Source organism: Nipponia nippon, unplaced genomic scaffold, assembly GCF_047370975.1.
Source record: "Nipponia nippon isolate SJK-2023a ecotype South Korea unplaced genomic scaffold, ASM4737097v1 scaffold_11, whole genome shotgun sequence".
In the NCBI taxonomy this organism is placed as follows: domain Eukaryota; kingdom Metazoa; phylum Chordata; class Aves; order Pelecaniformes; family Threskiornithidae; genus Nipponia; species Nipponia nippon.
This window is the reverse complement of record NW_028262302.1, coordinates 15,165,494-15,189,760: the sequence shown is the minus strand read 5'-3', so window position 1 is coordinate 15,189,760 and position 24,267 is coordinate 15,165,494. Positions and strand designations below refer to the sequence as shown.

At 41.3% G+C, this 24,267-nt stretch overlaps 1 protein-coding gene across 2 annotated transcripts; it reads left to right on the top strand.

Annotated features, from left to right (window-relative positions):
- Positions 1 to 4,140: 4,140 nt before the first annotated feature.
- On the top strand, positions 4,141 to 11,538 carry LOC104014800 (alpha-1-antitrypsin). 2 transcript variants are annotated; one of them, XM_087747613.1, is made up of 5 exons: positions 4,141 to 4,333; positions 5,067 to 5,753; positions 6,234 to 6,504; positions 7,248 to 7,395; positions 8,120 to 11,538. In XM_087747613.1, the coding sequence occupies exons 2-5, from the start codon at positions 5,084 to 5,086 to the stop codon at positions 8,324 to 8,326; spliced, it is 1,296 nt and encodes a 431-aa protein (XP_087603739.1). In that variant the 5' UTR covers positions 4,141 to 4,333; positions 5,067 to 5,083; the 3' UTR covers positions 8,327 to 11,538. The 2 variants fall into 2 exon arrangements, with proteins under 2 accessions (XP_087603739.1, XP_009465753.2); XM_009467478.2 differs by lacking the exon at positions 4,141 to 4,333 and having other exon boundaries at positions 5,039 to 5,753.
- Positions 11,539 to 24,267: the final 12,729 nt, after the last annotated feature.

The window sequence follows — 24,267 nt, the reverse complement described above, 5'->3', positions numbered from 1 at the left end:
TGCCCATGCTGGGCAACGTGGCATCACTGAGTTGCTATCCCCTGATGTAGTCAAGCTGTAAATCATAGTCCCATGATGTTCTCCAAGCTATAGAGCATGATAAATGTGGTTTTGCTATTGCAAGCAACATAAACATTTCCTGCTTTATGTGGTTTTAGATAGCATCAGAAGGTAGCTTGAAACAGACCCAGCTTCCAGAATCTCTGAAGCTGATAAATATACCTTTGGTTAGAAAGTGAAGGAAATAACAAGGAATAATGAGCAAAGTAGAAAGAAATTTGGTTCTCAGCAGAGGTTATGTATATCTATGTTTTTCTTTAAAGGTAAGATATACTACAGCATTTCATTGCAGCTGTGGGGTTCTGGTAACAGACTGAGACTGAGGGTAGAAAATTGTCTGTTATATCCCAAAGAAGGACATCAGCAGGGTATTGTGGTTGTAAGGCCAAATATTCAGTCTTTAGGAAATACCAGAATTAATACTGTCCAGCCTTGATGTAATAAAAATGGCTGTAACAATGGGAATAGGCATGACATGTTTTGCCATCTGTTTAATGACACAGCTGTAGAGACACTCAGAAGTCCTGGTCTCTTGTCTCAGTTCTGGGACTGGATATATTCTAATGGCTCCTGTGTTTCTGTCCTGTACTAACACCTGCCCTCTCTTTCCTCCTCATTGCCTTCTCCAGGCACTTACCCACCAGCTCTCATCCCCACTTTCCTTTTCTCCACTCTGTAAGATGGTTGCTTAATCCTCAGAGCTGCAACCATTTCTTCCCTGAAGCTTTGGTTATGGCAGGGGAGCATTTCAGGAAGGCCCTGCATTGTCCCTCTCAGCTATGGTGCCTTCCCAATGTCTTTCCCTTTGATGGAAAACTAGGTGTGGATGAGCATCATCAGCTGCATAGCAGAGTTTAAAGATCCTCCTAGAAATGGATACCAGTGACATTCAGTAACATGCATCTTACAGGGCACAGCTTTGTTTTGGTGTTCCAAGGATAAATGCAATGGTGAAAGGAATGAATCCAAGGGGACACACACTGGCTTGTGTTTCTTGATTGATTGCCTTTCAGAGTTCCGTTACAGGTCCTGAGGTTGGACTACAGGTTAAAAATCTCAACATTATTGCAGTGCCAGGATGAGCTAAGACCATCTGAATTGGTATCAGTGTCCTTGCATGCATCTCCACTTAAAAAGGAGTCATCCTTCAGTCCATCCCTCCATTTATCTCCTTTCTGGCTCACTGCTAATAGACAAGCTGATCTCTATTATTAATGAAGATTTAGGATTATTGGTATGAGTTTACAGAGCTTGCTAGACTGGAAATACTTAAGTTCCTGTTTTCCATCCTGTAAATCTTATTCACTGTTTTATAAGCTATGATAGACTAATGACCACATGCATTGCTGGCTCTTTTTTTGACAGTTCATAATCCACTCGTAGTTACTTGTCAATGGTTCAGTGATTTACGGATTTTGGATATTACCCTCACTTGAAAATCTGATTGTTGCCATCAGCCTCTTGGGGTGTTCAGGCAATGTGGAATCAACAGGATGCAGATTGTATGTCTCACATCTATGTTATGGGAATGATACTATCACTGCTGAGTGGAATGACAAAACCATCCTATACAATGGAGAGGAGTGCCACAGAGGCAGCCAGATCTGTTAAAAAATTCATTTCCTGCCTTAGTTTGTCCTTGAGTGGTCTGTCCGTATATGATATTCAACCCTGACTACATCCAATGATGGCAGCATGTCCTCTTTAGCACTGGCTGAAAGGTGAATTGGCAGCCTGTTTCGTGTGCTGTCGGCGTCCTTTTCAGTTGCATATGGTACAGAAGACTAACCTGAAGAAACAAGGTATTTGCTGGCCACATGTCTCTCTTTGCAGTCAGTCAACCGTCCAATGTAAGTGCATCCCAGAGTCCTGAGGGAATGCATCCCAGTGTCCTGAGGGAATTGCATCCCAGAGTCCTGAGGGAATTGGCTGATGTAGTTGCTAAGCCACTCTCCATGATATTTGAAAAGTCATGGCAGTCAGGTGAAGTTCCTGGGGACTGGAAAAAGGGAAATATTGCAGCCATTTTTAAAAAGGGTAAAAAGGAGGACCCTGGGAACTACTGACCTGTCAGCCTCACCTCTGTGCCCAGGAAGATCATGGACCAGATCCTCCCAGAAGCCACGCTAAGGCACATGGAGGACAGGGAGGTGATCCAAGACAGCCAGCACGGCTTCACCAAGGGCAAGTCCTGCCTGACCAACCTAGTGGCCTTCTACAATGGAGTGACTACATCAGTGGACTAGGGAAGAGCTATGGATGTCATCTATCTGGACTTCTGTAAGGCCTTTGACATGGTCCCCCACAACATCCTTCTCTCGAAATTGGAGAGATATGGATTTGATGGGTGGACTGTTCAGTGGATGAGGAATTGGCTGGATGGTCACATCCAGAGGGTAGTGGTCAATGGCTCGATGTCCAGATGGAGACCAGTGACAAGTGGTGTCCCTCAGGGGTCCGTACTGGGGCCAGTGCTGTTCAATATCTTCATCAATGACATAGACAACAGGATCGAGTGCATCCTCAGCAAGTTTACAGATGACACCAAGCTGAGTAGTGCAGTTGACACGCCTGAGGGATGGGATGCCATCCAGAGGGACCTGGACAAGCTGGAGAAATGGGCCTGTGTGAACCTCATGAGGTTCAACAAGGACAAGTGCAAGGTCATGCACCTGGGTTGGGGCAATCCCCGGTATCAGTACAGGCTGGGGGATGAAGGGATTGAGAGTGGACCTGCCAAGAAGGACCTGGGGGTACTGATAGATGAAAAGCTGGACATGAGCCAGCAATGTGCATTCGCAGCCCAGGCGGCCAACTGTATCCTGGGCTGCATCAAAAGAAGCGTGGCCAGCAGGTTGAGGGAGGTGATTCTGCCCCTCTACTCTGCTCTGGTGAGACCCCACCTAGAGTACTGCCTCCAGCTCTGGGGTCCTCGGTACAAGAAGGACGTAGGCCTGTTGGAGAGGGTCCAGAGGAGGGCCACAAAAATGATCAGAGGGGTGGAACACCTCTGCTATGAGGAAAGGCTGAAAGAGCTGGTGTTGTTCAGCCTGGAGAAGGGAAGGCTCTGGGGACACTTTATTGCATCCTTTCAATACTTAAAGGGGGCTTATAAGAAAGATGGGGACAGACTTTTTAGCAAGGGCAATAGCAATAGGACAAGGAGTAATGGTTTTAAACTAAAAGAGGGTAGATTCAGACTAGATATAAGGAAGAAATTTTCTGCCATGAGGGTAATGAACCACTGGCACAGGTTGCCCAGAGATGTGGTAGGTGTCCCATTCTTGGAAACATTGAAGGACAGGCTGGATGGGGCTCTGAGCAACCCGATCTAGTTGTAGATGTCCCTGCCAATTGCAGGGGGGATGGACTAGATGACCTTTAAAGGTCCCTTCCATCCCAAAGCATTCTATGATTCTATGATTCTAATTGGTGTTTCTTAGTGGTGGTGTTTTTGTCGTGTATTTTCTAAAAAGCCAGGAGAAAACTCTTCACCAACTCCCCAACCCAGTCACAGGCAACGGCCAACAGCAATGAATGAACAGCTGTATTGACTGGAAATGTCTCACTAGGGTGGTAATGTCATATGTTGTTCTCTAAAGAAATCTAGAGACTGCTCACCAATCACCTGCAGTCTGCTCCCCTTAGGAAAAGACCCAAAACCATTAAACGTGATGTCAAAGATTGTGACTGAGTTATACAGTAAGGCAGAAGGGCTTTCTAAATCTGAACATGGCTTAGCCTGTTTTGAAATCCTGACAGAGAGGTTACAACTCTGGCAGTGTCCCCGTCCCATTTATCGCCCCCCGAGGACCAAGCTAAGAGGGATGGCCTGGCAGGGAGGCTGCACTCCCTGGTGAGCTGTGATGGCGGCTTCCTCCCCTGCAGCCAGACCCAGGCAAGGGGTGGCCTTCACATGAAGTCACAGTGTTCAGCTCCAGCCATGAAGGGTATGGCTCTCCTGCCAGGCACCCACAGCAGCAGGCTTCTCATGTCAATCCACAAGCATGGAAGCAGCAGGAGATACAGTCCCTGCTCCACTCCCTCTCGTCCACAGCCCCACCACCCAGCACTGTTAGCTTGTGTGTGGGTTGGACAAACTGTCCAGAACATCTAGCATCGTTACAGCTTTCTGTGCATCCTCGCTGGCAATTTTTATCTGAACTAATTAATGATTAACGGGGGCAGTCTGCTTAATCCTGTTCAATGGTACTGAAGAGAAGAAGGAGCAGATAAGACCAGATATACACAGCAAGATCCTTTTTGTAGCACTGTAAGTACCCTTTTAGTTTTCCCTTGAATTGTTTGGACTTTTCATTTGGGGGGATTATGTTGTTGCCTGGGAAGGGCATTTTTTTACATGTAAACAAAGGGATGTACCTGTTATGCAAAAAATCAAAATATGCCAAAAGCCAGCAAGAACTAGCTGCTAGTGAAGAAGATACTTCACACAATTAAATAAAAATTTGTTTTGGAAACAAAAGAGATACCTATAGACTTTGCTGCCATAATGATCCAATATTTTGTTTTTGAAGAAACTGTATTTTATGATTTTGGTCCTAGACAGTATGATCTGTGATTATATCACATTTTTGTTTAACATGGATTTAATTCTCTAATTATTTGATGAATTGAGGAAGACTAAGAGGGCTGCAGTGGCCATCCTGCAGTACTGGGTACAAAAACAACTTCTACCAGTTACTCTGGGGGAAAGGTCATAAGTTTCCAGTTATTTGCAAATTTAAAAAAATTCAGTCCTACCCTCTTTTTTAAAAGTTAATATGATCAAAGTTACCTCTTTTGAGAGAGTACTTGATTATACAAATAGTGTATCAGGAGGCATATTTTTTCAGGGGATCACTGGCATGCATCAGGAATGTAAAATATCCAAGTGTGGGATTTTGGAGAACAGGTGTGTTCTAAGAGCCTCATTTTACTCAGCTGGAGCATGCAGCATGAAGACATTAATTTCCATGCCATGTTTTGTACGTCTATCTCTTTTCCAGAAACAGTTAAAAAGAAAATGAAGCCCACCTTCTCCTTGTGTTTATTGGTGGCTGGTTTGTATACTGTTACCCAGTGTCATCAGCGTCCTCATTACCGCAATAAGCAGGATGATCCTAAAGGGACATATTACCCAGGACGCAGTTCTCACAGGGAAGTTTATCCAGTTAAGAACAAAGCCTTTGTCAAACTAGTTCCCAGCAATGCTGACTTTGCATTTTCATTTTACAAGCTGGTCGCATCCGAAGAAACCGATCAAAATATTTTCTTTTCACCCATAAGCATCTCTGCTTCCTTTGCAATGCTGGCACTCGGTGCCAAGTCAGCAACGCTGACGCAGATTCTGGAAGGGCTTGCCTTTAACCTGGGAAAGACTCAGGAGCAGGAAATACATGAAGGTTTTTGCCAACTCCTCCACATGCTGAATCGTTCAGACAGTGAGCTCCAGCTGAGCCTGGGCAATGCCCTTTTCATAGAAGAGACACTAAAACCACTACAGAAGTTCTTGGATGATGTCAAAAGCTTTTATGAATCTGAAGTCTTTTCTAGTGACTTTAACAACTCCTCTGGTGCTGAGAATCAGATCAACAGTTATATTGAGGAAAAGACAAATGGGAAAATTGTTAAACTAGTGGAAAACCTTGATCCTCTCACTGCAATGGTTCTTGTTAACTATGTCTTCTTTAAAGGTAAGAAATATCAAAGGGTGTGAAGGCTGTAACTTAGATGCTTACTGCTTATTACAGGGAATGAAAACCTAAGAGAAAGAAACTGTAGTTTAAATATTTTAAAATGGAGGAAACGCTATTCAGTATCTGGAAAATATTCCTATAAAACTATGTATATTTGTTGTCAGTATAAATGTTTGTGTCCTCACCTGGTTGACTGAAAGGCTGGACTTTTTTAATAAATATCTTTGTTGAGTTTGGTAAATTCTTTAATGTGATGATAGACTCATGCTCTAGAAAAAGATGGCATTTTCAGTATTATCTGTATTTAATTGTCTTCAAGCACTTAAAAAAAAGAGCTACAATGCTGTAACACCTGAGGGTGCAGTAACTTGAAAAGATATTTGTTGTAATCAGAGGAATGTGGGACTAGAACCTGGTTTATTCACCATGACCATTCCTCTTTGTATTCCACTGAATTATTTTTCTTTTTGTCATAAGGCCATTGGGAGAAACCCTTCAGTACTTCATATACAAAACAGGAGGATTTTTTTGTGGATCAGAAAACGTCTGTAAAAGTTGACATGATGTACCGAAAGGGTTACTACAGAAATTACTTTGATGAAGAGCTGTCCTGCTGGTTGGTTCAGATACCTTACAATGGAAATGCTGCAGCATTATTTATTTTGCCTGATGAAGGGAAGATGAAGCAGGTGGAAGATGCTCTGTTAAAAAGGACTGTGTCTAAATGGGAAAAGTTCCTCCAAGACAGGTAAGTGTTTTTGCTGAGGTGAGAGGTGACCATGTTATAGATTAGTAGTGTTTATCTCACCAACACAAAACATTAAAGGCCACGTTATTTTTCTGAACTCTATTCACTTAATAGTCCCTCTCTGTGCAGGACTTCCCTTTTCTTAGTTGGAAAATGAAAAAGACCTGTGGGTAGTGAAAAAATAGGGCATTGAACTTGAGATCCATCTTGGGTTAAGTTCCTGGCTCAACCACAAGTTGCTTAGCACCATGATGAAGTTAACAGACCCTTGTTTCATATGGGCATTGTGAAACTACAATGGAGTAGCTATTTTTGAGGTATTGGGTGTTAGGGTGTTGAGGGCATTGCATGTAAAAGCAGAAATTTTATTCATTCACCATTAATACAGCTATTTCTGGGGTGGCCCAGGCCCTGTTGTATATTCAAACAGCCTTAGGACAGCTAGCTATGATCTTTTGAAAAAAACATGTTACCTGGCAGTAGTAGCTCTATTTGCCGCAGAGTTGCTCTAGTTGTGTCTTCCACCCCACTCCTTGAACCCCACTGTGGAAGCAGAGGATAACATGGGCTCATTCTGCTCCAACCCTCCACGTTAGATAGCTAACCTGGTCAGAAGTGCTATCTGAACTCTGAGAGCAGACTTTTAACATTTAGAAAAATAAATACAAAGTATCACTATACCAAAGCCACTGAGAAGTGTTACCTGGATGACAATTTGTCCTTATTTGTGTTATTTGTTACAGAAAAATACATCTGCACATTCCAAAATTTTCTATTTCTGGTACCTATGATGTGAAAAGGATAGTCAAACAAGTGGGTATGATTGATCTGTTCACTGAACAAGCTGATCTGTCAGGGATTACTGAGGAGCCTGGACTGATGGTTTCAAAAGTAAGTCAGCATGTGAAACACAGCAACCACAGGATTTGTCTGTTCCCAGGAGCCTGACATTAACATCCCATGAAAACCTTATCCCAGTCTCTCTGAAGCATCACTCAGTCATCAACAGCTGCCAGTCTGAAGGCAAAGCAAACCCTATCTTTCCTAAACCTGAAGCCAAACATGCTTACAAGGGGTTAAACATACATGGTTCAAGAACGGGGAGTAAGACATACATATAATTAAATGTTCTTTTGGCTGTCAGACAAAATTATCTAAAGGTAGCACATTGGCTTTGGTAAAATTTCCTCTAATTCCACCTACAGAGGGCAAAAGGTTATTCCTGCCCTTCTAATGCTTTCAAAAAGTTATTTTTTCCAGCTAGATGATAGGGTAAATTCACAATAATACATGAAGTTGCCAAAGGCAAAACTAAATCTAGGCTAAATTACCAGGTTTCTTTGCTTCCAGAGTTTCTTGCCATCAGTCATCTTGAGTGCCCTGCTGTTCGAGGGTTGCTCTCTGCACATGCAGTGAAGGAGGCTAGCAGGAGTGGCCTGATGGCTGATTGCGCTGTGGTGGGAAGGGGAGCGGCTGGTGATGACCTTCCCAGAGGCTGGTGCTGCTCGGTCTTGCCCCAGGAAGGGCTCTCTTTGGCAAGAGCACGGAGGGTGGCAGTCTGTTCTCTTCTTGATGGGTTATCAGCTGGAAGTTGTTTTGCTTTGTGTCCTTGCAGGTGATCCACAGAGCAGTGCTAAATGTTCATGAGAACGGCACTGAAGCGGCGGGGGCCACAGTGAAGGAGGTTACCTGGAGATCTGGTGATTTTCCTCATCCGCCTCGAGTCAGATTCAACAGGCCCTTTCTCCTGCTGATTCTGGATAAATACACCCGCACTGTCCTCTTCATAGGGAAAATCGTAAACCCTCTGAAAAATGACTGATTGACCAGAGGACCAATGTGACTTATGCACATTGCTGGCTAAATTCCTGTGATCCAGCAAAACATTTATGTGTACATACCACTACATACTAGTGCTCATCTTTCAACCATTATCCTTATATACATTATTAATCCCTTAAAACACAAAAACTATTTTTCCTTGTCCAAAAGTCACTGGTATTTCCCCCTAGTCTACAGCCAGGTATAGCTTGTAGCATTAACAAAATACAAGTCCCTTTTCACCAGTTCTGTAAGAAGCCCTTTCTGACATGCTCCCGTGGGGTATTTGAGATGGTTTAAAGTCTCCAGATGATGTAGCTGTTGCTGTACATCCACAGTGTGTGTACAGGAGAGCAGGAGAAGGGAAACGGGGAAAAGGAGGTGGGAGATAAAAGTCCTGTCTGTTTAATCCACTAACCTTTGATGACTAGTGTTAAATGCAGATTCCCTTAATATTGGAGTGAATTTCCATTAATTTCTTTGGGTTTTAACCAAGTATGGCATGAAGCTGCAGGATCAGTGACTGGGACACTGGACGACATGCCAATGTAAAGGGTTGATGAGTGCTGCTGCTTTAGTTTGCCTCCCTCTGTCTCCTCCTCAATGGAAGCCCTCCTCATGAGGACAAGAAGGTTGTTTTTGCTTTACAAATAATGTTTATTCTAGTAAGGGAGGAAATCATACCAGCAAAAAGACTTTCTGTTTTGTCTTGCTAATATAGTTATTATTGCCAATGCCCTGAGATAAAAGTACGGTGGATCAACCCGTGACATAGCATCAGTTTCCTTTTTATCAATTAGTTGTCACTGTCATTTCTCTTTTCTCCTACTGACACCACCTTCACTATCACACTTTCCAGCTAGACTTGTCAGACTGTGGTGCAAAAGAGGAAGAATGACAAATTATAACACCAAAGAGTTTGTATTTCCTCAGTAGGAACAGCAGAGCTTTCCTAGGGACTGTTAATCTTCTTTAAACTATCATAGACACACATACAAAATACAAGTAATATTTGAGAAGTCACCTTTTTAAGTATTAACAGTGGATTACTTTTATATAGTAAAAACATATTGTGACTTGACATTTGTACCTTTTCACTTAAGGTTTCTTGAGTCTAACTTATTGCTATTGCTTTGTTTTATAGTGACTCAATTGATAGGATTTTAACATACGAGCTACACTAGATAGTTGCATGGTTATGAAAGAAAAGAAACACAAATCAGTAAATATTTAAATTATTTTATTATTTTTTCTTTAATTTTTTAAATCAACATCCTTAGCATGTCTTATTAAAATATAGAAAGCCAATGAAAGCACTTAAAGTACAGATTGATTAAATCTTTTGCTATAGAATATCTCAAACCAGTAGAAAAAAAGTAAAACGTAAATTGCAACTTTTTAGACTTTAGTCTCTTAAAATGTCTGTGAAAAATATAACTCAAAAATTATGTTGACTATTTCTAAAATATAACTATCTTGATTGGTTTGAGAATCTTTATTTTCTTTGACATTAAATTACTGCTATCAATATTAGTAAATTGTAGCTGTTAGTATACCAATAAAGAATATAAGAACTTTCCCATGGCTATCTGCCAGCCATATAACACTTGACATTCACTCTCAAAGCCCTCCTCAAAATCATGTAAATGAATGACAAAAGTTTCTTACTCATAAATGCATTTAGTCTGTTCAACATTTAGTAACAAACAGTTGGCTTCGTACCTCTAAACATATAAGGACTTGGTCTTGGTATAATACAGATAAACTGATTCTGCAGAAGATTATTTAAAAGTTCTTGGCAAATCTCAGGGCTAATTCAGGACAGTATGCCAAAGTCCAGCTTTGCAATGACAAATGACTCTGCAGGCAAATACCAAGAGACTTTATGTTTGTTGTTCCTCATGGACCTCAGATCAATAGTCTGTGTTTGTCAGTAGGGAAAAAATATCTAAACGATATTTTGCCAATCAAATCTCACTTTGAGAGGTAACCTTGTTGCTTAACTTATTTGAAAGTGGGTGGAGAAAAATCAAGATGAAGTAACCAAAAAAAATCAAGAAATTATTGTTGGTAGGGAATCGGCTTCAAATGGGAGTAGGGACCATATACATGTGTCTTGCCTTGGGTTTCTTTCTATTTTGACAAAAATCAGGGAATGCCCCTCACTGGAAATGTGCAGCAGACAGCAAATTTCTGTGGTAAATAATGAGTACAGAAGGATTGCACAACCCCCCCAAAACTGTCAGCCTTAAGGTTGTCACAAATCCAGTGCAGTCATGGTTTGTTAAGGACAGTGTTTCTTCTTTCAATCTGCTGGTTTTTTGCTTCTTCTTTCTTGGATTTTTGTTTTTTGGTTTGTTTGCTGACTGTAAATCTCATGACCAAGAAGCCTCTGTGTAACAGAGGAAGGACTTTCCTCCTAGCTAGTCAAGAGTTTCTGCTGCTGTGTGCAAGTACTGTGGTGTGCCACTTCAATGCAGTGACGTTGCTGGAGGATGGAGCTGACCTGATGCACCACCTGAGGGACAAAGTGCGAAGGACATCTTCTAACCCAGCCTGCACTGAAGCCTACACACAAATCTTATGTAGGTGTGCATGCAACCATGCGTGCGCAGGAGCTGCAGCCTCAGCACTGCCTATGTGAACCCTACAAGAAATCTGTGATGGTATGGCTGAAAGTAGTCTTCTGTAAACGCTGTTTTAGGTTAACAGCAATAGAAGAAGAATAGAAGAAGCAGCACAGCAGAAGCTTTGGAACAGCACACACTGAACAGCTATCTGAAATAAGGAGAAAAAGAAAACAAGCATCGTGGGAATAGTAGTAAACTGTGTATTTGTTGTCATAACTAGGAAGAAGTTACCTACAGAAACAAAGTCTAAAAGCATAAATAAGGAGCTCAGAAACCAGGATTAATCCATGGTGGAGATAGATTTAACCCTTACCTACAAACTACATGAAGTTCAAAAGACAGTGGAAGAAAACTAGCAGCAATTTTGAGTAGTGCTAAAGATCATAAATGAAGGAACAAGCAAACAGAAGCAAAGTGTACAAGGGTATGGGGCAGAGAGGGAAATAATATGCTTGAAGTAAATAAAGGAAAATAACATATTTCAAACAGCCAGTGGTTACCGCCAATGAGCAGCTCTGTCATTGTTCCCAGTGCTGTGCAGCATCTGCTAGGAAGAAAATAAAGGCATATAACATGCAACAGCCTTAAAGGTCATGGGCTGAAAAGCAAATTGCATATTCTGCTGGAAAGACCTACTAATGCTCTGTTAAACATAAGCACAAATAAGAACCCATATTTTGACAATGGTAGAAGGCACAGGCTGCTTAATGAGAAAAATTCCTGACAAAGCTGAGGCACATAGTTCTAATGCCAATGTATCCTCATTAAACGGAAGATATCACAGAATCTTATCATAATTCAGGTCCTTCGCAAAGTAATCACCTTTTAATTTGTTTTCTAATATATAAAAACTAATCAGTCACATCTTGTTAGCATTGTCTTGATACTGAATAACCTATTATGTTCTTGTACTGTATGATACTGGGTTTTTTTGCATGTCACTCTTAGGACATAATGACATAGAAAAAATTTAGCAAGGTTTATAAAGTTCTGGTGGGGATTGACCCCATGATACTTCAGGGATGGTGGGCTAAGAGTATCCCCTTAATGACAGCATGCTTTTCCTGCTGCTCATCCTTGATCAGTGCACGCACATCGTTATCTTAATGGGAAAATAGTTATCCCTGCAGGAAAATAGTGCCATTCATGTAACAGACCCATCACTTGGGGGTGTCCAGTTTCTCAAAATCAGATGTCATGTACTTCATTATGTATTCAGAGAGTCTAGCAATTGTCACACAATTAGTAATTAACAGATATTCCTGGGCAATACTATGTGAATCTCTCAGCTCTCAAAGAACTTGGTGATCATTCTGGGCCAAAAACCTGGGTTCTATTGCCACCAGGAACTTGGCAGCTATGAAGGTGCTGTGGCTGAGATCCACATAGCCAGCGTCCATCACCTGCTGATCACACTAACCCCGAGGCTCAGGAAGCCCTTATGAGGAGAGATGTATTGCTCAAGGCAGTGCTCTCTGTGGCCTTCACAGAGCCTTGGTATCCCCAAATACCACATGCATACCCCTGGCATATGTCAGATGGGGTTACCAGCAGCATAATCTCCTATGTGAGGTATGGCTGGGGCTCAGAATGGGGGGTTTGAAGGTATCAACAGTTTCATTGTTGTAATGGATCTAGAAAATGTTTTCTGGAAAGGAGTGTATTTAATTGTACCACTGACTGCAAAGACACTGCAAAAGCCAGACCAAAACAAATTAATGCATTTCACACAAACATTTTGAAGCTTTTTTAATGGAGAGTCAAAATATTAACTCAGTAATTCTGTTATATATTAGATTCCTAGCTTGTGCTCTGTCATGTGGCCAGGAGAAAAAATACCTGCAGGGAAGAATGGAAGGTCTGTGGTTATTTGACTCCTGCAAAGGCTTGGCAAAGAGTTGTATTTCTCTTCTTCAGACACAACATAGTTTGGTCATTTTTGTCTTACGTGATCTTTCTTTCCTATTAGGAAAATACATATGAAGATATTACAGTATTATGATAATTAGATGTTGATGGACACAGGCAAGTCGATCACTGGAAGTACTGTTGCCTTTCACTCCTTTACTTTCTTGTTTGAATCTTCCCTCCTGGGCATGCTGGTTCCAGGCTTTGGCTGCAGCTTTCTTCCAGGTAAAGATTCACAGGATGCTTTTCTTGAGGACCAGTTTGATTTCTGAGAACTGCTTCTAGATTATCGCCTCAGAGGCTGAAGTTACCGAGTTGTCAGAACATCTCACTAGCTCTTCCTACTTCACCTTTCCAGGAATAGCTACATGCTTCAAAGTCCACAAATCTGAGATTGCCATAAACCAGAAACAATTTCATAAGTCAGAAACAGTTTCGTAAGTCAGAAACAATTTCAGTTGTAAACCATTTCAGTCTGGGGAAAAGGGCTGGGAAAGAAATAGGTCACACTGTCCGTCAGAAATGGATGGCTCCATAAGCAAAACATGCCTAGCTGAGGCTGTTGGCTTTCCATCCCATTCTTTATATCTCTCATTCCCTCCAGGTAGCTGACTTTGACATTTCTGATGAGATTTCTCAAGTTTAAATGGACCTGCAAGTGTTTGTTATGACTTAATTGAAAAATACATCTCCGACTTTTATCACAATACCTTTAAAAACACCTAAACCACTAGATGCCTGCAATTAAAAAAAAAAAAAAAAGAAAAAGGAAAAGGAAAAGAGCTTCCTCAGAAGCTGATTTACAGCCTCCAGGATTGTTTTCACCTTCCTATCCATTTGTCTTATACTGTGTGGAGTGCAAGCAATAGAACAAAGAGCAGAAGAGGACACCTTGGCTAAGGGGGCATCCTGCAAGTGGTGTGAACGTGAGATAACACTTGTATTAGAGCCCATGTTACCCATGTTGTTTATGGTACGGTTTCTTATTTCACCTGTGTAAAAAGGTGGGTTTGACAGTGGTGATAAAGGCAATCACCTCTCTGCAAAGCAAGGACAAGGAAAAGAGCTGCTCTTGTGAAATGGTGAGAAAATAGAAACATACTTGGAGGTTCTCTGAAGAAATATGTCATGTCTTGAAGAGCACTGCTCTGCCCTAAAAAAGGCAGAAGCCCATGGGGAGCAGGGGGAAGGGAGAGGGGAATTACCAAGGTGACCAAGACGTCTATGTTGTGCTGTGAGAGGCCGAGGCACAAGCTGAGGTCCCTCTTGCAGCTGCCATGAGAAAGGGAAGTGAGAGCAGCCTGGCAGTATGCTGGGGTTAATTAGCTCATCTGTCTGGGCAGGCCACCATGCAATGTAGACTTCAAGTCTTTCTAAGGCTTGACTGGAACTTAATTAGCAGATGTTAGAGCTTTTGGCATAAATAAGCCAGAAAGTGATGCCAATGGAAAGAGAATCAAAGGAAATTATTGTAGGGGAGAGGATTTAACACTGAACTTTTCACCTCCATCAGTTAGATGTTGTTTAGCTACAAGGCACAGGCTCAGACCTGTGCAAGTGCAACCACACTGTTGCTTCTTCATTGCTTGGAGTCCAAAGTTGGGCTGGGGTTTGCCCCTCACACGCTGGCCACATAAGGTCCTTAAAGCTTTAAAACTTGGAAACATTCAGAATAAAGATTCTGCTTTCTGTTAGCTTTCAACTCCTGTTTCATTTTTATGTGACACTTTCATTTGCGTTGTCTTTTATTTATGTACTCTTTGGCATATGTAAGGTTTTGGGTTTAAGCTTTTGATGCTAGTTTTTGCATATCCTTGAGTTTTTGGGGCAGGTTTCCTGAACTTCTTTCTCCAAGGCAAGCTCATGTGTAGGAGCTGGCAGCTGATGTGACACAATCACTTCTTGCTCCTTCTTCCTCATTTTGGAAGTACGTGGGGCTCTCCCTACACCAAGCTGTGTAGCAGTTTTAGAGCACTGCAGCAAGGAGTTTCTCTTCTGTGACATATTTATATCTGTTCTAACTGCCAGCAGTTGCCACTTCAGTATCTGCTCAAAGCCTGCTCCCTGCCAAGCTCGACGAGGTGATGGTTACCTGTCTCTTTTTGATTTTGTAGATCTGGTACAGTGGAGTTAAACCCAGTGTTTAGTTTAGACCCATTTGCATCCAACTCATTCAATAAAATCCTGTGAATCATAAACGAAACTCAGAGCTATTCCAATCTGAGGTGACTCACTTTTTGGCCAGTTTTTGGATAGTATGACATGTGGAGGCTCCTTAAAGAAATAATTCACTTTCTGCAATAAAAAGAAATGAAGAAAAAGAGGAGGACAAAAACACAGTTGGGGTAAACACATGCAGTTTTAATTCTTGCTTCTTTAAAAAAAAAAAACAACAACCTTTCTGTAGTTGTGTTGCTGTACAAACGAAGGCATCACAGATTCACATCTTCATTTAATTCAGCACAGCAAAATTAAGAGAGCAAATTAGTTCAGAGGCAGTAAGAGGGGTGTGATATGTCCCATCTTTCCATTTTTTAACAGTAAAGACTATGCTTCTTTTTTACTGACATTGATCCCCAAAATATTCTTCCCATGATCCCCCAAGAAATCCAGCTCTGTTTTCTTTCCAAAGCACTCCAGTTGGATGTGACATGTGTGCTTTGGATGGAGGTGGAATTTGGGTGGGGGAAGATGATGAAAGGTCAAGAGAAGTTTAAGGGGAAAACAGCCTTTCTAAACACTTCAGTATTCATGGAGCTTGGCAACACTGAACTAACCACTGAGACCTAAGCCTTGTATCTCATTTCTGTGGGCAAAAATGAGGAATTATTTTTGGCACTCTGTGGATTTAATGGGTGTTCCAGTCTTTCTTTAGAAACTACTTCAAAGACATTAATTAAAACCCTTTTTTCTCATTGTTTGCATGCTGGTCTTTGAGTTCAGTCATAGATCTGAACTAGCATAAAATTAACCTCTGTAACAAATATTGATGGCATTCTATGGAGAGATGGGTAATTTTCATGATGCTTTCTTACTCAGATGTCAATTCCATTCCTCACTATCTTGTAGTAAATGACAGCCAGCAAACAAGAAGTCCACTGTATGATTAGGTTTCACTCCCACATATTAACTGGTCACCCCAGTGAATAGTACAGCTTAAGAGCTGTAAATTACCTAAACATCTCCTGGAAAGCAGCAATGTAGTTGAAACCTGGCTCATCTCAAGGTAGCCACCAGCAATGCTGACTTCACATTTAGGTTTTACAAGCAGGTCATGGCAGAGGAAGGCGACGAGGACATTTTATTCTCTCCTTTGAGCCTTTCTACTGCCTTTGCTCCCCTGGCAGGAGGGGCAAAGCATCCATGTGGAGTTGGCTACACAAAGACCTCACCTAGCAGAGACAGAGGACCAAGAGATCCATGGAGGTTTTTTTTCAATTACTGCTAAGCAAGGTCCAGCTGAGCAAATTTAATGCCCTGACTGTAAATGACAGCCCAGAAGTTTCTGGACAATGGCAAAGAGATGCATGATGATGAAGCTGGCAGAAACTGAAGAGAAGATCAATGAACAGTTTGAATGTAGAAAATTCTAATTAGGAACATATTTTTACCATGCAGTGGTTAAATACTGGAAGAGCTTGCCCAGAGAGGTTGTGAAATCTCATCATTGGAGGCATGTCCCTGAGGAACCTGATCTAAGTAGCCATGTTTTGAGCAGAGGGCTGGACTACATGACCTCTGGAGGTTCCTTCCAACCTATATTTTGATTCTAAGATTCTGTTGCACAGGGGCAAAAACCTGCAGGGAAAACACACTGGCCTGCTTGTTGACTATGTTTGTTTAAAAGTAAAATATGTTGTGCAGAGGGATGGTTTCAGAAGTATAATGTTTTAATGTCTGATTATGGTCCCCAAGTTTTAATATTTCTCTGCCATATTGATTAATTATAAGGTTGCTGCAAGAAACCATTGGACAAGAGAGCTGGACAGAATTTGAACAAGGTTTTATTACTGAATGGATGCATGTGTTTTGTTAGAGGAGCACAGTACACCTCTCTCTTTCTTTTCTACTTCAGTCTCTTTCTGGTATTTCCAGTGCTCTGCTCTCCACTAGGTCTCTTTTCAGTCCCTGGGCTGGGTTTCCTCAGATGCAATCGCTGCAGGGAGTCACTGCACCAGGGACCTCCCGTCACACTTCTGCTGTCCAATCCCTGTTCCTATTAAATTTGCCCCCTTTCTTTGCAGGATGTTCACAAAGCCCTGCTGAATTTTGCTGGGAAGTGCAGGGAGGCCGCACTAGCCAGGGCTGTTGAATATAGGTTTAGTTCTTGTCCTCTCACTATCCAGCGGTCATCATTGATTGTGACTGTAGGTTAGACTGTTTGTAGAAAAAATGAGGAAACCTTGGCTTAGAGTTTTAGGTCTGGAAATCCATGTAAGGCAATTTCCTGATCTCGTACTTGTACTATGAGCATCAACATGTGAACAAAAGAAAAGGTCTCATTTTTAAAGTATAAATCAAGATACTGTGAACTTAAACCTGTGACTATCTCTGTGCAGGCTTAATGCTGTCTTGAGAAGACTAGCTCTGCGCTGTACTCGGGGCTTTTGCACCCTGACACAATGGTACATGTTGGAGATATTACAGACTTGGGAGCTTGGCCATACAAATTGTGGTTTCTTGGGTTATCCAAATTTTTGACATGCCCAAACAACTAGAATATGAATTTCATACAGGCATTGCCAATGTTTAGCTTGAAAACAGCCTCTATCAAAACTCAAAATGAAGAACATGTTAATCTTATTAAGTGAGACCTGTTTTTAAATTGGACAGGGGAAAGCAAAGTTTGTACGAGAAGACAACTTGAAATTGCAAGAATTCTACCACACAATACTTGAAAAGCAAAGAAAACTTGCAAGGAGTGATCTTTATTTCATATGCATACATGTATCTCTAGCCAGCTGTGCTAACAGGTAGTGTGCCAGCAGCAAGCTGTCAGATTAGGCTGGGCTAATTAAACCTTATTACTTTGTTAGGCACAGCCCATTGAACAGCCACTGTGTAACTGTTCACAGAAATTCACCAATTCTTACAGCCCTAACCTAGCAAAAACATGAGGCTAGAGTTTTCTTTAATATCAGTTACAAAAATCAACATGATTGTCTCCCATGAAGGTATAAACACAATACATCAGATCAGAACAACCTTGCACACGAACTGTGTTTATATTAGAGCTAAGAGCAAAATTGTGTTTCTTTAGCAAATGTGCTAAAGAGAAAAACAAAGCAAGCCAGTGAGAGACATTTTAGTGCACCCAGAACCTGTGTTTGCATGTCTAATGTAACATTTTAGGCTGCTGTTTTTAAAAAAGTCTCTTTTAAGCCAATCGTTACTACTCAAAAAAAAAAAAAAAAAAAAAAAAAAGCTTAAATAACAGCTACTTAGGACTAGTAAGACTTTTCCATGGACAAACTTTCCACTAGTATAACTAGAGTTTTCAAAGTCTGACTCTTAAAATTACACTCTAAGTCACAGCAGGGCTCCTGGATAAAAACATGACTTGGTTAGCAAATATCAAACACCTTAACATTTCTTTCAACCATCTGCCAAGTGTAAGCATGAAGTACAGATGATTATTAAGACATTTTTGTTTTGGTTCATAAACATGGATTTAGAAAATCTGTTTCCAGCCATTCTGGTGTAAGAAGTTTGCCTTCCACAAACTAACTTTTTGTGTTACACAAAAAACACTATAAAATACATAAATCCTACGGTTTTTCTCTGAATCAATAAATACTATACATGGACAGGAAATTTTTGAGGGTTTAATGAATGAAATAAAATGGGATCATATCCTTTATTTACTGAGGTTTTAGAGCTGAAATATTATCTTCGAGACTTTGCAATAAGAAAATGAAAACACAACCATTTTGCACATCTCTCTATAACTGAGTTGTGTTTCTCACTGTGCTTCTCCAGTTGAGACTGCTTTTTACATAGGTAACCATCAAAAGAAAACTAAAGAAAATCTTGAATACATTTGAAAACTATGAAATATGAAATTTGTTATCCTAAAGTCATTATTTTAATAGCAGTCAGGAACTGAACTCCTGCTGTATTATGCCTGACTGACATATGAATCCCAGTTCCATCTAGATTCAATGAGAAACATAGATCTACATTCCTTCTGGATAATTTGACAATACCATTCATCATCTGTAACTTCCATAGTCATTGTTTGAAATAGATATGTTTACCTCTCAAATTATGTAAATTGTATATTAAAGACTCATTAGAGTAACAAGCTCCTGACATAGAGGTCTCATTAATCTCCATCTACAGTATAAATGAGCATGCAGGATCCATCAAATGGGATAACAGAGCTAAGACAAATACTTTTGGAAAAAGAAATGCAGGGAAGATTCTTACATGAACGACTACCAGGCTGAGTGTGGCTTATCCATGCATCCTCCTTCCTTGCTGACTTGAAGGCCAGAGGCAGGCAGACCTTGTAGTCCTGTTGTAAGAATAGAAATTCTTGGGAAAATCTGACTGCAACCATGTATGTCTTCAAGACATACTCTAGGTAGGTTCTTCAACCTAACCCTGACTACTGCTCCAGAGCCCTCCTCTGGCTCCTCCACAATGACTGCATCCTTTCAGCTAGAGTTTGGTGCTGGGATAAGCAATGGTGAATTTTGGCAATGAGTATACTGTCTTTGTAGACAGGACATGAAGACAGCCTTGGGCCAGCTGATACAGAGTGGTTCATGTCTATATCAGATATGTGATATATAATGCAGATATTATAGATCTTCTGGAGTGGGGTGGCTGTGTCTGCTCTGCAAGCACTTGGTCTGTGTCTTCCCTTGGCCAATGCTGACATTTTGCTGCCTTGAGACATTGCCATTTTTTGTTTTGCTTTCCTTTCAGAGTGCCCAAAATAACAGGAGAGTTATGTAACAGCCTGAGAAAATGTTTACAGAGAGTGACACTGAGGGTGGGCATTGAATTCAGCAGGGCATGGCTGGGGCTGCCTGAGGTTGCAAGGCTTGCTGATGAAAGGAGCTGGGCAGCTTGTACCAGAGATGCTTGGAGTAAAATAGTATGAGTACAGTCACATGATCAGGAATGAACTACGGTGTAAATCAAAGTGGCAGTGTAGGCACATTTTGCAGGCCCAGAAGCAGCCCCTGTGGTGGACCAGCTGTTGGCTTGCAGAGCCTCTGCTGACCGCCCTGGTAGGACAATGGACCTCTTCTTCAAGCCACCACCTCATGAGAACACTGAAAACTGAAGCAACTTGAAAGAGTTTCAGAAGAAATCCATGTTGACTTTCAACAAGAGGATAATACAGATGAATGTCTGAACAGCAAAAACATTTGCATTTGTGTCTCTGCCACAGATTTCTCACCATACTGAAGCATGCTTTGGTTCACCTCAGAGTCATGCGGGGAATCCAGAAGTACCCCCAGCCCTTGCATACAGCTCTTCTTTATAGCACTGAGCTCTCTTTCCACCTTCCTCTTCAGCTGGCCATGCAGCTGCACAGCAGACTCCACTGCCTAGGCTTCCTTTTCTGATGTCACCAAACCAAGGCTCAAAGAAAGCCTCCGAGTGTGGGACTGTTTCTGAACTGACGCTAAGTTCATTTCGAGGGAAAAAACAAGTTGCATGTTAATTGCTCCTTCTGCTCTGCTTTTCATAGAACAGAAAGTTAGCTTTGTTTAGCATGTTGTAGCAAGTGTCTGAGCTGCAGGGTCAGGAAAGTAAATACCCAAGGCAGGCCATAACATACCTCAGGAGATGTTTTAGCACTTGTGCTGTTAGCTGGCAACAACCTAGCAAGATGTATCTGGTAGAACAGCTTCTCATGGCCATGGACCTCTTCTCTCCAAAGTGTTTGCCTATGGCAATTATGCATGTTTGGGGACAGCAAACATTAAAGCCAGCTGGCCCTGCGATCACTGACTTCTACACGCCCTGCATGACTACACATGGATGGAAAATAGTTTCATCAGCATTTATCTGCATCCTCAGGTAACATTACATGGATGAAAACAAAATTAACAGAAGCGTAAATGCTTAATGCTGCTCAGCTGTATAACTAAAGGAGCAGAACAGAACAGCCAACAGCCTAACAGCCTTGGAGCACTGTGAGCATCTCTCTCATTTTTCCTGAAAGACTTCATTTGTGCAATCAAGCATTCTAGCTTATACATTCATTTAATTCAAATTCAGTAGTTTTGTGGCTGGCAAAAGAGAACAGCCTGCTCCATCAAGCCTCATCTGACCTATACAAGTGATCCAGGGGACAGCAGCAACTGGTACTCTAGTAAGAAAAAAGACAAATTCGAAACCAAAGTACTTAACAGCAAACTTTGGCTATATCTAAAACAAGCATGCAGAGTTCAGCTGTATTCTGAAAAGAAAAGAAAGTGAGGAAGTAGATACTGTGCAGGGAACCTAGCTGCATGACCATGGCTATGTGATCCCAGTAAATAATAAAGTACATCTGAAAGCAGCACAGCTGGGGACTGGGAACAGCCATGCTTATACTGTTTTACTTACACAGTTCCTCAGCTCCTCAGGATCCAGGGAACTGTGCCGCCCCTTCCTAAGCAGAGAGTAAGAAGTCCTGCAAGGTGCAGCAGAGGCATAGAGCAGGCATTCTCCTGGCTGGCTGATCAAACCATGCATCTAAACAGTTCATCCAGCCATGAATGCTGGTTAGCCAGCTTCACAGCACTTATCTTCCTTTGGAAGAATCCCAGGAAATTGAAATACATCTTTACAAGACGACTGAGACTTATGGTTTGAGACTGCCTTGATTTGTTACTGGTTAATGTTACTGGGTTGCTCTCTTCTGTTATTTGCTATTCTTTGAGACATTTGGGACTGTGCCTTGGTTTACTGTTTATATATGTTACAACAGTTGCACTTGTTCAGTATCATGTTTGGGCACTCACAGTGATGGCACACATATTTTAGACAGCTTTTTCAAGTGCTGAAGTCTACATTAAGTACTTTTCAGATCTTGATGTATTAGGCACTCCTTAACAGAGATACAGAGAGAATTAGGTTGTGAGGAGACACTGTGTCTGAAAGATTACCATTCAATATAGAGCTAAAATTCACCATTCTTACACGAATGAAAGGTACTCTATTAATGAGGCCAAGAGGACTCATTGGTTTCTGAATAGTGATCAGTGGGGTCTCTACTGTGTAGAAATAAAAAGATGAGATGTTTACACTTAAGTAGAGTCCAGTAGGCTGGGTAGCATGGCTGAGCAGAAGTGGTGCTCCGTGCAGCTCCCTTGCCCTGACCCTGACCTTCAGAGCTTAGGGCTGGGCAAAATTGTGTGTCTCCAGATGAAGTTATCTCCATCTCAGGTAGTGTATAGGGCAAGGTAGCCGCCCTTGGCACAAAAAAACCAAATCTCATTTCCAATAAATATTTACTTAGGAGTTGCATACCCTTTGGGATGTAACACTCTACTGACCAGCTGGGCCCCATGGTCTTTGCTCTCTGTTTGGAGTGATGTGGACACATGCATATGATTTCCAAGAAAACTAGCTTCATCAGCATTCAGCTTTGTCCTTCTAGGTAATATGTATTTGAAGCCACATAATGTTTAACAGAGGAAAACTGCAGTATAAGTAAAGCAGCAAGAAACAGCGAAGCCACATGAGAGCAAGACCCTTCTGAATGTAATGCAAGTACTGAGTTATCTTTACCTTAACGATTTTAATGCAGCTGAATGGCATTTAGCTAGTGAGTCATGAAGCACAACTGCTTTCAAGGGTGAAATCTGGTTTCTAAACACTCAAATGACAGCAGAAGTTAATTTCAAGAAATATTGAATAGAAAATTGTGGGGATACGTTATAGGAGCTCCACAGAGTATAACTCTGCTCTGAATGTTTATTCCAAATAGCTCTTTCACATCTGCAAGAAACCTGTTTCGTTAACAAGGGGGAAGTATTCCAACTTCCCATCTGTCAATCTTATTTTTTATCATTACTAATATTCCCTAAACTTACAACCAGATAACCAAAACAGAGGTGAATGAGCTGTCTTATTTACACCAACATGGTCCAGACAGGATTCAAGTTGATTTTGCTATGCTGACCTACCCTGTAAGTCCTGATTTACTCAGATCACACAGAGTAAAGCTACAGAAGGACAAGTTGGCTCCTTTTCACCCAAATCTTAGTGGTCAGAGTGCTGACACAGGGTGGGGAAAATCCAAATAAACATCTCATCTGCTCTGCTGAACCCATGTCTTTGATTTCCTTTGCCATTGACTGGGGGGTAAGCAGGTAACTTATGATCTTCTTCCCCAAAGCCATTATGCCTCAAGTAGGACATTAGGTAAAGGCTGTTTGGAGTTGCTTTTCTATTCATTAGTACAAATTTTAATTGGAATAGCTCTTACCTGCTTTCTGACAGGTTAAACATCCTAGACACTACAAATCATCCCAACACATTCTTGGTCTAACCTGTAAAAGAGAAAGCAACAAACAAACAACAACAAAAAACAAGTGGCCACAGGTATCGGAAACAGCCAAGATGCCACGATCCAGGCTCTTTGCTGAGCTCTGCTCTGGCCATGGGGCTATTTGCCTTAGGAAAGGAGGTTTTCCTGCTGATACAATGTTTGAGAAGACAGGAGGTGCCAAGCCCACACCAGTGAGTTCACCCTCCCATGACCAGGATGGTGGGGGTAGACAGAGAGGAATCCATCTGGAAGACATGTGTCACGTGAGTGGTTGTTTAAAATAAAGCAACATATTCTGATCTAATCAGGTACTGAAGCAGAAAATTTTTTACCAGCTCTCTTGTGATTAGTCACTTTGTATATTAAAATGAGTCAGGAATAAGAGAAAGAATACCACTTTGAGTGCTGCAATCTCATATTGTTTTCCATTGATGTAGCACTGTCATTTTATGTAAGCCTCATTCAATCACTAATACCATAATAATCCTGAGAGTTCTTAGAGATAAACATAAAGGAATTAAAAGTTACTCCTGATGTGCTGCCTTACCATAAAACAGATTTACACAGAGATTAAAAAAAAAAAAGTCTTTTCACTTGTTCTCTCCCTCCAACTCTTGTTTTTCTTTAATACTCACATGTTTCTTTCTCCAGTAGCAAGGAACTTCTGTAGCTGGACTAAAGCAGAACTGAAGTAGGCAGCCATGGATAGGAATTACAGATAAACTCAGCAGCATAAGGATTTAAAAAACACTTCCATAGTAAAAGAGCAGGTCAAGAGATAACAGTGATTACCAGATAGCTGTTGAAGGTAGTAGCAGATAGAAATAAAAGACGAGATGTTGACATAGCTGACCTCCAACATCCAAGACCATTTGTTCTTTGTCCACACAGTAGCTGCAAAGG